The sequence below is a fragment of the Dryobates pubescens genome, chromosome 29, assembly GCF_014839835.1.
Source record: "Dryobates pubescens isolate bDryPub1 chromosome 29, bDryPub1.pri, whole genome shotgun sequence".
Taxonomy (NCBI): domain Eukaryota; kingdom Metazoa; phylum Chordata; class Aves; order Piciformes; family Picidae; genus Dryobates; species Dryobates pubescens.
This window is the reverse complement of record NC_071640.1, coordinates 7,442,672-7,454,711: the sequence shown is the minus strand read 5'-3', so window position 1 is coordinate 7,454,711 and position 12,040 is coordinate 7,442,672. Positions and strand designations below refer to the sequence as shown.

General features: G+C 52.7%; 1 protein-coding gene across 1 annotated transcript in view; it reads right to left on the bottom strand.

Moving 5' to 3' along the window:
- Positions 1–11,778, bottom strand: part of MEGF9 (multiple EGF like domains 9) — a 55,428-nt gene extending 43,650 nt beyond the window's left edge. The window contains exon 1 of the mRNA XM_054174488.1: positions 11,304–11,778. Within this exon, the coding sequence (XP_054030463.1) occupies positions 11,304–11,631 (328 nt within the window). The 5' untranslated portion in view covers positions 11,632–11,778. The remainder of the gene's footprint in view (positions 1–11,303) is intronic.
- Positions 11,779–12,040: the final 262 nt, after the last annotated feature.

The window sequence follows — 12,040 nt, the reverse complement described above, 5'->3', positions numbered from 1 at the left end:
TCATCACATCCAACCCCTCATCCAATGCATCTCACCTAAACAACTAAGCCATGGCACCAAGCACCCCATCAGGTCTCCTCCTGAACACCTCCAATGATGGTGACTCCACCACCTCCCCAGGCAGCCCATTCTAATGGGCAATCACTCTCTCTGTATAGAACTTCTTCCTAACATCCAACCTAAACCTCCCCTGGCGCAGGGGCTAAACCCAAGGCAGCCCAAGGCAATGGCTGAAACTGCTCTTTGTGGGCAGTTTTTGACCTGTAGCTGAAGCATGTGGCCATGGGAGAGCAAAACCAGTGCACAGGTGCAGGATGGCACAGCATGGCCCCTCGCTTCCCACTCATGAGGTCTTGGGTGATAGGTTTGACTTGATGATCTTTGAGGTCTTTTCCAACCTGATTGATTCTAGGATTCTGGTTGAAACTGTTTTCAATGGAAAAGTCCATTAAAGGGAAAGGGAGCTTTGGCAGAAAGATACATATTTTGCTGATCTTGACAGAAAAAAAAAAAGAAGCCCTGTTCAGAGGAGGGGAGAAAAAGCCTTCCTTTAAAGGTTTTCAGCCAGCTTTGCTTTGCATCTTTCCAGCACTGCTGATGAAAGCACCCTCACAAACCTGTTGTTGCTGGAGCAGGGTGAGCCCGGGGAGAAGGTGTGTCTGACCACAGGCTGCACGCAGGCAGGGATAGGAGACAGCCCTTATCTGCACCATCACAATAAGCAGGTGGTGTAAAAGGCAGGAGGAAAAATTACATTAAAAAAAAAAAAATCAAGTTCCCCCCTCCTCCATCTCTGCTTTGCCCCTGGGGAAGGGAAATGCTGATCCTCCAGCTCACAGATGGCCCTCCTGGAACAACCTCCTGGTTTCCACCCCATTGGTCACGTTTAGTGATGAGGAAGGATTTTGGAGGAGGGATGAAGGACATCAGACTTCCTCCTCAGTGGCAGCACCCCAGGAGCACTGCACATGCCGCGGACACCACAGGATGTGGTGAGCATTTCCCAGGAGGAAACATCACCTTGGCCCACTGGTCCCTCCCCAGCCGCAACCACATCTCGCACCAGAGTGGAGGAAGCTGCAGGTCAGGCACAGACCTCACTGGCAATTCAAGTCATTTTCACAATATCAAGGAATCCCAGCCACCCTGCAACTGCCCACAGAAAAACGTTAATTACACCCTCTCCAGCTTACAGAGGTTTCCTCCTCCTTCAGGTGTCGCTGGACCTGCGTCACAGCCAAGCTGGGGCTCCACAATCGCACGCCAGGAACGACCGAGCATCACCTAAATGATTGTTTTTCCACCTTGTCTCTCCCTGAAGCCTCAAACAAGTGCACACAGAGCGATGAATTTAGATTAATGCCACCAATGAAACGCTCAAATTAATAGCAATAAAGTGTAAATGCTCCACGTGACAGCAGCTGAGCCACGCTCAGGAAAACGAGCTGTGAAAGCTTAAAACCAGCCCAAGATGAGACCACTGGGAGTGGGGGGGGGGGATGGGGGAAGAAGGCAACAAAACAAACAGTCCATTTCTATATCCTTTTTCTAAGGAACCAAAATGAACCCAGGAACACATCAGAGAATAATCATTTAGCGCAGATCAAACAGCAGAACTAGCACATTAAAAATACATGCAGCATTAATCAGCTAGGCAGAGTTATGTGCCATCATTTCCATAAATAATACAGGATCAAAGCAGCCCAAGCAGCACTATCAGTTAATATAGTCAGCCAGTCAGTCAAAACAGAGTAAAGCTGCCTGAAAACTGTGGCAGGGTAATTTGCCAGGAATAAGGCAGATTCATCTGAAGAGTGGCATGACCAGTTCAACGGGTAAAGGGGACTGGCAGCTCGTCATTGTGCAGAGCTGCTGCCACAAAGCAAAACACAGAAAGAAAGAAAGGGTTAATGCAGCTTCAAAAACATTATTCAGTTTGTTTGGGGTTGGGTTTTTTGTATCAATTTGTCTCTGGTGTAGATATATTGAAGAGCCAAGGTGCAGAGAGGGAAGAGGACCCACCTTACCAGCAGCATCTTACACAGAATTTGCTCCCACTTTCTAATGCTGATGTGTACACATTCAGGACCAGTCATCATTGGAATGGGCTGCCCAGAGGACCCACCTTACCAGCAGCATCTTACACAGAATTTGCTCCCACTTTCTAATGCTGATGTGTACACATTCAGGACCAGTCATCATTGGAATGGGCTGCCCAGAGGACCCACCTTACCAGCAGCATCTTACACAGAATTTGCTCCCACTTTCTAATGCTGATGTGTACACATTCAGGACCAGTCATCATTGGAATAGGCTGCCCAGAGGACCCACCTTACCAGCAGCATCTTACACAGAACTTGCTCCCACTTTCTAATGCTGATGTGTACACATTCAGGACCAGTCATCATTGGAATGGGCTGCCCAGGGAGGTGGTGCAGTCACCATCACTGGAGGTGTTTAACAGCGGACTGGATGAGGCACTTGGTGCCATGGTTTAGTTGATTAGATGGTGTTGGGTGATAGGTTGGACTTGATGGTCTCAAAAGTCTTTTCCAACCTGGTTTATTCTATTCTATCCCCAGCAACCCCATGCTGGTGATGCAGATTAAACCAGAGCCCCTTCCCCCCGAGTCAGGGCAGCACTGGAGGAGATCCCCTTCACCTTCATCCCCACTGCAGAAACCACCCTGCCTGCTCAGGGTGAAGGCCTTTAAATATCCATCCATCCATGCATAGAAAATGCCTGTGTCATTAAGCCCTCTGCTGAGAGGCTGCAGAGCCATTTAGCTGGCTGATTTTTAAAGCAGGCATGTGGAGCAGCACAGCTATAAATAGTGGAGCCGCTTGCCTCGTCATGTTTCTGGTGGCTTATTTCTAAGGACAAGGGGCAAGTGAATTAAAAATGGTACAAAAAGCAACTTGGGCTTCTCTCTGGTTTCAAGGCTGAGCTGCCTGAGGATTAAAAAAAAAAAAAAAAACCTTCAAGGTTTTGCCTTTTTGTTTTGTTTTCTTTCTTTTTTCCTTTTTTCCCCTCCAGGAGAAAAGCAAACTCCCATTTCTCCTGCTCAGGCTCTGAATTGGTTACATTTACAAGGCAAATTTTAATTCATACAGCAGGTGTTCAGAGAAGGGGGGGGGGGTGGAAAATCCTCCTTTAAGCAGCACTTTAAGAGCAAACGAAGGCTTTGCGTTAGCTCAGGCAGCTCCAGGAAAGCTCCTCATTTGCTGAAACAGAACCTCTGTGTGCATGAAGCAAGAGCACAGACCCCAAGAATCTCTTCCAGAGGGGGAGAATAAGAGCCCTGAAGGGTGCTGAGCAGAGCTATTGCCAAATGCAAGGGCTGGCAGCCTGGCCAGCATCACGATCCCGCTGCATTTTGACTGACAAAGGGCGGTAGGCATTTTGCATGGGAAGATCTGGATGAGCATCAGCCAGAGGACGAATTCATCCTCCAACAAAAGAACTGCTCTGGGCAGCTCAAACCATCCCAGCAGCGTGTTTGGATGGTCTATTCTTCACAGGCAGCTAGGCACAATCCCCCAAACCCACGTGAGCCCAGCTTCCCCGCTGCACTCAGTGCCTTCATTAAATAGCTGGTGAAAATGAGGGGCTAGAGCCAGGCTGCCCTGGAGCCATTCATCTGTGGGACCCCTGGGTGGGAGGCAGGAGAAGCTGGAGCACTTTTCCAGCGTCCCTGACCGTGAAGAAGGGAGAGCAGCCATGAGGGCACAAGTACCCCCAACAGAAGAGGTGACATCTTCCACCACTCCTCTGGCAAAGGTGGCTGCCAAGGAGTCAGGACTGGCATTGTCAGGAAGTTTCCTATTGAATTGAGGGGGAAATAGTTCTGTCCAAACAAATGAGGTTTGATTATCCCAAGTCTACAATGTCTTGTTCAAAATGCTTCCAGACTGACAAGCTTTAATCCAATAAAAGATCCTTCCAGACAAGCCCCAAAGGGATTTTGGGAGCATTTCCCCCTGGCAGAGACCCAGCAGCCCCCAGCTCCACACTGAGGATGGGTTTAGCCTCAAGCACAACAAGAACATCAATTTTATGGCGCAGTCTCAAGGTGCAGGACCCTGGAGCTTACTGGAAGGAGACGCAGAAGCAAAGCAAGAGCCACCACCTCATTTCAGTCTGACCCAACCCAACCATCAAATTAAACCCAGCAAATAATTTCCTGTGAACCAGAAAGCCTGGTCTGCAGCCAGTTTAATGAGACTGAATTGCAACTGGTTCTGTTCTCCCGAGGTGCTGGAGTCACACGACCCCCTCCCAGGCAGGGCAGATGGCAAGATTGCAACCCAGCCTAGAGCTCATAAAACACATTAATATCCCCCACCAATTATAAAGTGCCAGACTCTGCCCCCCAGCCTCTGCTCCCACCAAGCGATGCCTCACTGCACAGGGCAGCCCTTGAGCTCCAACACGCAGCATGAGCCAAGGCAGCAAAGCCTGTGGCTCTCCAGGACCACTGAAGCAAGTCCAAGCCCTTGCTGCACCCTCATTGAAAAGCTCAGTGAAGCCTCAGGTGCAGTCTAGGTGCTGCACAGACATCCAGCTCCTTCACATTATTATTTTTTGTTTGTTTTGTTTGCAGTGCCTGTCAGAAGTACAGCAGAAGGAGCCTTACCTTCCAGCCAGACAGCTACAGGAGAAATCCTTGCCTTCAGCAGCCAGCACAAGCATGCGTTTATTTCTAATGACAGCAGATGCATCACACCACTAAGATCTCAGCTGCTTCTTGGAAGCACCAGCAAGCACCTCTGATCTACAGCAGCACTTCCTCACAGTCAGCTGGCCTTAGCTGTGCAAACACTAGCAGCAGCACAGTGGCTTTGCCCTGCATATTTATAGGCCATGGACTCTTCTCAAAACCCCTCTGAAGTCTTTCCCCTGACTTCAGCAGATTCATGTCTCAGACCTCTGTTCCTCAGGGACAGCTTGTTCAGTGCTCCCCTGCCCACAGCTGCAGGGTGTTGGATGTCCTGGATGTCCCTGTCCTCATCCTGCCCATCACACCAAACATCTGGGTAGACCCTAAGATGCTGCAGCCACCTCCAAGGCTGCACCAGAGAGCAGCACAAGGACCATAGTCTCCTCCAGGATGGGATTATTCAGCCTCTGAGGTTACAGCTCAGTGTAGCCCATGAGATGAGCTCTGCTGTCAGCCCAGCACCATCACTCCTTAACTGCAGGGGAACTTTCCCCTCTGGCACAGGCTGGTCCATGTCAGCAGTGAGCACAATCAAGCCAAGGTGCCTCTCTGGGAGCTTTGCACCCCACACAAAACCACATCCATGGTACAAGAATCCCCCAGTCATGCTCTGGCACCCCAGCTGCTGGTGGCTGCCAGAGCTGGGCCAGTCCCCAGGGATCACAATCATCCCTACAGAGCCTGGAGGATACCGGCATCAGCAAATAGGGCCAGGATGCCTCCTGCCCACCCCTTGCTTCAGGCAAACTGGTGGTGGACAAAAAGCTGGACACAGGCAGGCAAAGTACACTTGCAGCCCAGATCAAACTGTCTCCTGTACATCCCCAGAGCATGGGCAGCAGGTGGTGGGAGGGAGTTCTGCCCCTCTGCTACACTCTGCTGAGAGCACCTGCAGTGCTGGGACCAGCTCTGGAGTCCTCAGCACAGGAGAGATACAGACCTGTTGGAGTGGAGGCAGAGGAGGACACAGCAATGATTTGAGGGGTGGAACCCCTCTGGTGTGAGGCCAGGCTGAGAGAGTTGGGGGTGTTCAGCCTGCAGAAGGCTTCAGAGAGACCTTCTGGTGGCCTTTCAGTGATTAAAGGAGCCAATGAGAAAGCTGGGGACAGACATTTCAGCAGAGCCTGTTATGACAGGACAAGGGGTGATGGTTTGAAACCGAAAGAAGGAGATTTACTCTGGAGAGAAGGGAGCCATTTTTACAGTGAGGGTGGTGAAACACTCTTCCAGATTGCCCAGAGAGGTGGTAGATGCCCCTGGAAACATTCCAGGCCAGAAAGAGCTCTGAGCAACCTGCTCTAGTTGCAGATGTCCCTGCTGACTTTGGGGGGTTGGACTGGGTGACCTTTAAAGGTTCCTTCCAAACCAAACTATTCTATGAGGATTCTGTTCAGCCTTCCAGTAACTTTGTCTCAACACAGGTTGGCTTTTGGGTATTACCAAAAGCAGACAGATAAAGAACTTTGGCTCCACACAGCAGCAGTCTTGGCTAACATATGGTATTTCAGTGATGTGATATCTGCATCTCAGCTATCACTTAAAGGGAAAAAAAAGGCAAAATCCCAGCAGTGTTCCCTGCAGAGGGAAACTAACAAATGAGACCTTGGATGCACTTTAGATCCTCCCAGAAATATCCTGATTTTCATGAGCATCACTAAGTCCAAGATTCTCAAGATCTTGAGTCAGGACAGTTGGATTCATCTGATTCAAGAATGACTCAGACAGGAGTGTGGAGGCAGGGAGGAAGGCAAGGATGTGACATTTTCTGCTGTGGGCAACATCCCCTTATTTTCAGCTCAAAGATACAAACCCCACAATTCATGACTTGATTGAAAAAAGAAAAGGCTCTCTCAGTGCTGGCTGCTCCCATGCAGCTCCCAAGCAACAAGACCATCTTCCTTATTCTCAGCCTTCATGCCTGGGACTTCATTTCCATTTCTTAAAAAAAAAGAATTTAAATCCTGCTGACATCTTGAAAGCAAGATAACCACACTAAGCACAACCCCCAACCTTCCAACAAGAAAGCTTAAGCTGCCTTCCCAAGTGGTGAGCAAGAGGACAGCCCCCCCTCACCCTCTCCAGCTCCCCCCACTTGCCAGCCATGGGGTCAAAGGCAGAACAGGGGCATTTAGGTAGGTATCTGGTACAAGCACAGCACCAAAGGCCAGGATCTGTGCTCACACCTAAAGAACAGGAGACTTTTAAGGCTGTAAAAGTCCACTGCAAGCATTTAGTCTCACCTATTGCTCAGCCCCAGCCTTGGAAACTCATCCAGCTGCACAGGCATTAAACATTAATGTACCTCCCTGAGAGAGTCCTGGGTCACGCTAAACACAAGGGAAAAGCTCATCACAGGCAAACCCGGGTGAGAAGACCTCTACTGAAAGGCTAATGGGAGGAGGAGGAGTCACACAAGTTTGCAAAGGGGCCAGCACTGGCAGAACATCCCACAACTGCCTTCAGGAGCTTTGCTGTTTCTGCCCCATGGGCATTTGAGAGCTCCCAGCCCTTTAAGGAGCACAGCCCTGGTGTGCCAGGGTCCAGAGTCTGCCTGCTGATAGCTCCATGGTTTGGACCAAAGTCTTTCCCCTACAATATTGTCAGTGCTATAGGGACCTCCAGCAATACCTGCCCCCATGGAGCCTCTTGCATGCCTGGGGTACGCAGATCTTTCTCCCTGCATAAAAGCAAACCCCTCCACCTCTCCAGCAGGATGATGATGAATTAAGCCAGCACTTATGACCAGGTCCACTCCTCAACCCCTGCCTCCCCCACACTCAGCCAATTAGCCAGGCCACCCCCAGGGATATGGCAGGTTCCACTTCACAAGCTAAACCCATCAGCTAATCCCACCCAAAGCCACAGCCACCACCCATTGCGGGGCTCTGGCTGCACCTTCTCCATCTGGGCTGCAAGCAACCCAGCGTGAGGTGGCCCCATGCCAAGGGCTAGAGCCCCATCAAACACCATGGCACGCCCTGACTCAGCTTTCACCCATTTCCGCAGCAGCACAGGATACCTTCCTGTGGTTAACTGACTTGAGCCACCAGGCCACCTGCATTTCCTGCCCTGTGGTTGCAGTAGAAACTGCTGCTTGTCCCCTCCCATCACATGCAAAGGAAAGGAATCAGACTCATGGTCGTGTCTGGGACCTGGCAACCCAGGAAGCCAGATGGACCACCACAGAGACCATGAGGAGAGAAGGGAAAAGCTTTCAAGATCTGAAACCCTTAGTGCAGTCTGAAGATGCCTGTATGTAGGTTTTAGGTGCAGCTCTTCCACCGACCCAGTCACAGCATGGGGATAGCAAGGCCGTGCAAGGAGGCTTGGGCTTTTCATGCCACCCATCAGCAGTGCATGGAGCTGGAAAAGAGAACACCAGGTCCTTCAAAGAGACCTACATTGTTCAACACCACCCTACAGAAAGCGGTGGAATAGATGAGTGTTGTTCTCGAGGCAGGGAAAGTCCAACCAGGACAACGCTGGCCACAGCTGCCACATCTCTGCTCCAACACGGAGCATCCATGCAAAGAGCAGCTGTCCCCAAGCCAGCTTCCCAGCACAGCTTCTGCTTTAAAATGAGACTATTCCACATAAAAGGAGGCGGCAGGGCCTCGGCGGCGGGCGTTAGAGGCTTTGGTGATAAGGCAGGGGATACTTCTAAGCTTGTCTCCACAAACATGAGGATTAGCAATTTACTTCTCTTCAAAACAAAATCCGGGATTTTAACATGATCACAGGCTTGGAAAGAAAAATAAACATCATGGAACTGGGAAAGGGAAGAGAATGAGAGGAACGAGCAGGCAGCTCAGTGGCAGCTGAAGTGCTGCTTAAATCTGAATGAGAAAAATGCATTCAAGTCAGAATTTTAATCTTGCAAGCACTGAACAGACCCTGGATGTGAGGACTCTCATACCGGCAATCCCATCAGTAGCAGCACCACCAGCACTAAAGGAAGCCTTTTGAATAACAGGTATGAGAAAAGGTTCATTTGTTTCATGCAATAAAGCAAATCGTGCATTAATTACCTATTGAACTGCAAAAGTAGCATTGACAACGTGCTTGAATTCAAGCAGAAGTGTCTCAGCTAAACCCATGGTGCCCACTGGATTTACTGTCCCTTCAGTGCTTGGAGAGCAAACAGGACACCAGTGACACTCAGCAGCCAGGCCAGCACAGAAAAGTCCCCCACAAAGCCCACAGAAAGCAGCTCCCACATAGACCGTGCCCAACCCACCCACCAGTACCACCTCCACAAGCTCCCACATGACGCAGGAAGATGCTGCCTCACCCATCCCAGGTGCCCTGAAACCCACCCAACCTGTGGGTGCACCAGCAATGCCCCATCAGCCAGCATTAACCTCAACCTGCCCTGCTAACGAGTAACAAATTAGCCTGTTGGAGAAGACATCACCTGCCTGTGTGTTCCTACTGTGGCCATCACTGCTCTGGAAAGGCACCAGAGAGCAATTTTGAGATCAACCTGCCGTAGCCATTAATAATTGGCACTGTAAAACTTCAAAGGGTGATGCTGGCCTCCACAATAGAAACACAGCACACCCAAGGATGGTGGGGAAGAGTTCTCATCACCACCAACCCCATTTCCCAACTGAGTTTGGAAAAGCAGAGGTGAAGGCAGCTCATGGGGGGATCCATGGTGGTGCTGGGATTAGACCCCAGACCTCCCCCTGCATCTCTGACAACTCCTGTGGCAGCAGGCACAAAAGGACATCATGTGAGCTCGTACATGGACATTTGAGAGCATCCCAAAGCCATTGCTAAGCCAGTCACCTCATGCCTTACAATACCCTTGTGTGACACTTGTCCCTCGGCCAGTATGAGAGGAATGCTCTTGCTAAAACCCCTGAAGCCCAGGATGGGAGAGGCCATGCCTTCTGACACCCTCAGAAACAAACACCACCCAAGGTCAGATGGGGGAAGAGGTGCTTGAGGCAACTCAGGGCAGGTATGTGGACCCCCCCTGTTTGGCACCCAAAGGGTGGCACCCCATTGCACATGCCAGGTGAGTCAGTGAGCCGATGAGGTCTGATCATGGCACGATAGAGAACATTGCTTTTGCTTTAAGAAAACCCAACTCCTCCTATCTTATCAGCAGCTCTGAATCTTAAACCATTCTGTCTCCTCCAGAGAAAGAAAAGACAGAAACCTCAATGGAAAAAAAAAAAAAGGAATTAAAGTCTGAAAACAAGAGACTCCAGATCTTTGGCTGATTGTATTTCCAGCCAAATAAAACAGGTTGATTAATCCACTTGCTCAGACTGCTAAGGCTACCAGAACAACAGGATGTATCCCTTTTGCACCAGAGAAAGCTCAAGACACTTAAATGAAACATCTTTCAGGCAAGGAGAAAAAAAAAAAAACAAAAACAAACAATTAAGAAAAAAATCAGTGCTGTAGCATTTGTCTAAACATAAAGCTTTGCAAATGTAGAGTGAAGCCAAGTTCTCCACTAAGATAAGTGGAAAATGCTCCGTCCATGAACTCCAGCAGAGTTTTGTCTGTTTAATCTAAAAGCAACCTGGAGTCTCTCCTTCAAGACCATCAGTGTTTTCATCTCCCAACACCATCACACAGCACTGCATCCAGCACAAACTTCACCTGAAGGCTCAGCCCTCCAGACCACCAGTTACCCCTCCCCTCCTCAAGCTCTTCATCAATAATCCCATTTATTCCCACTGCCACAGGGCTTTCCTCAGCTCCCTACTTGCCCCCACCCCGAATGTGACAGGGGCAGGATCAGGCCTCAAGCAGGCAGCCTAGAATAGAAAATCCTGCATCTCCCATCTCCCCTCACACACCCATCAGGTCCCACGCAAGCGTGGGCTCTTGCTGGCATCGACTGAGCTGCAAATGCTGCTTCAGACACAGGTAAGACCATGGGCTCCAGCAACACCAAGCTATCCTTAACGCCTGTTGTGCTGCCAGCACGTGGAGATGGACATTGGGGCAACCTTGATGCCACCAGAGCAACTTTGTTTCCAAGGTACCACCCAGTGATGCTCCAGGCTAGTGGAGCTGCGTGGCGCTGACGGGAAGGATGTGTCTTCACCTCCTCGGTGGAGAGCAGGGGGCACACTGCCTTGAAGGATGCTTTGGGGACTCAGGGCAAAAACCCACTCGGCTGCTCCCCAAAACCACCAGTAACACAACTATGGCACGGGTTTGGAGCACCTGCTCCGCCAGCGCCCTGCTCCAGGTGGGCAGAGCCTCGGCACCTCCGCACTGCCCACTCATGCCTGCGTGAGTAGGGGGCTGTGACCCCCACCAAGCCTCAGCTCGGCTCCGTGCACACGGGACCGGAGGGCGTGCGATACTCCCGGCAGTCCCACCCCGCGTGGGTCTCTTTTCCTGCCCCACACGGGGGTCGCTGTGGCCGGAGGGGGCCCGGAGAGCTACCGCCTCGTCCCCCACCGCCCCCAGCGAAGCCACCCTCGGCCGCGCCTTTGTCTGCCCGGCGAAGGGAGAGAGGGAAGGTGCAGCCCTGTCCCACTACCCGCAGAGCCGCTGGCCCCTCCGCCGCCACCCACCCGCACCCACCACAGACACGCGTGGGCCGCTCACCTGTGGGGCCGCTGCTCGCGGCCACCTCTTCCTCCTCTTCCTCCTCCACCGCTGCCGCCTCCTCCACCTCCTCCTCCGGGGGCGGCGACGGTGGCGGCGGAGCGCTGCCCCGGGTGGGCACGACGGTGCCGCGGGGCCGAGCCGGCAGCGTGGGGCCGGGGCTGCCCTCGGCTGGGCCGCCGCTACCGCTGCCGGGCTCGGGAGGCGGCACGGCGCTGGAGGGCAGCCCGGCGGCGGCGGCCAGGAGAGCGGCGAGGCAGAGCAGGGCGAGCCCGGGCGCGGTCCTCGGCCGGCGCCTCATGCTGCGGCGCGGCGCTCCGCCATTCATTCATTCACTCGCACATCCAGGCGCTCCTTCACCCACCGAGAGCGGCCGGGGAGCGGCGCCGGGCGGCGGCGGCTCCCGCCCGCCTCAGCCGGCCATGCCGCGCCGCTACCGCTCCCAGCGCTCCGCAGGCGGCTCCCGCCGCGCCGCGCCCCGGCCCGGCTGACAGCGCCTGCCCCGCCCCGCGCCCGCCGCCCGCCAATTAGCGCCGTGCCCGCCCCACCCGACGCCAACATTGTGATCCTGAGTGGGAGGCGCAGCCAATCGGCGGCCAGAGCGGGTGGGAGCAGGGGCGGGACGGAGCAGGACGGGGCGGGCCCGCGGCGGCGGGGGCTTGGCGGGGCCGTATTGGGGGGGGGGCTAACGGTTCCGGCCCCTCAGAGCCCCCCGAAGCCCCCCAGCAAGGGGAGGC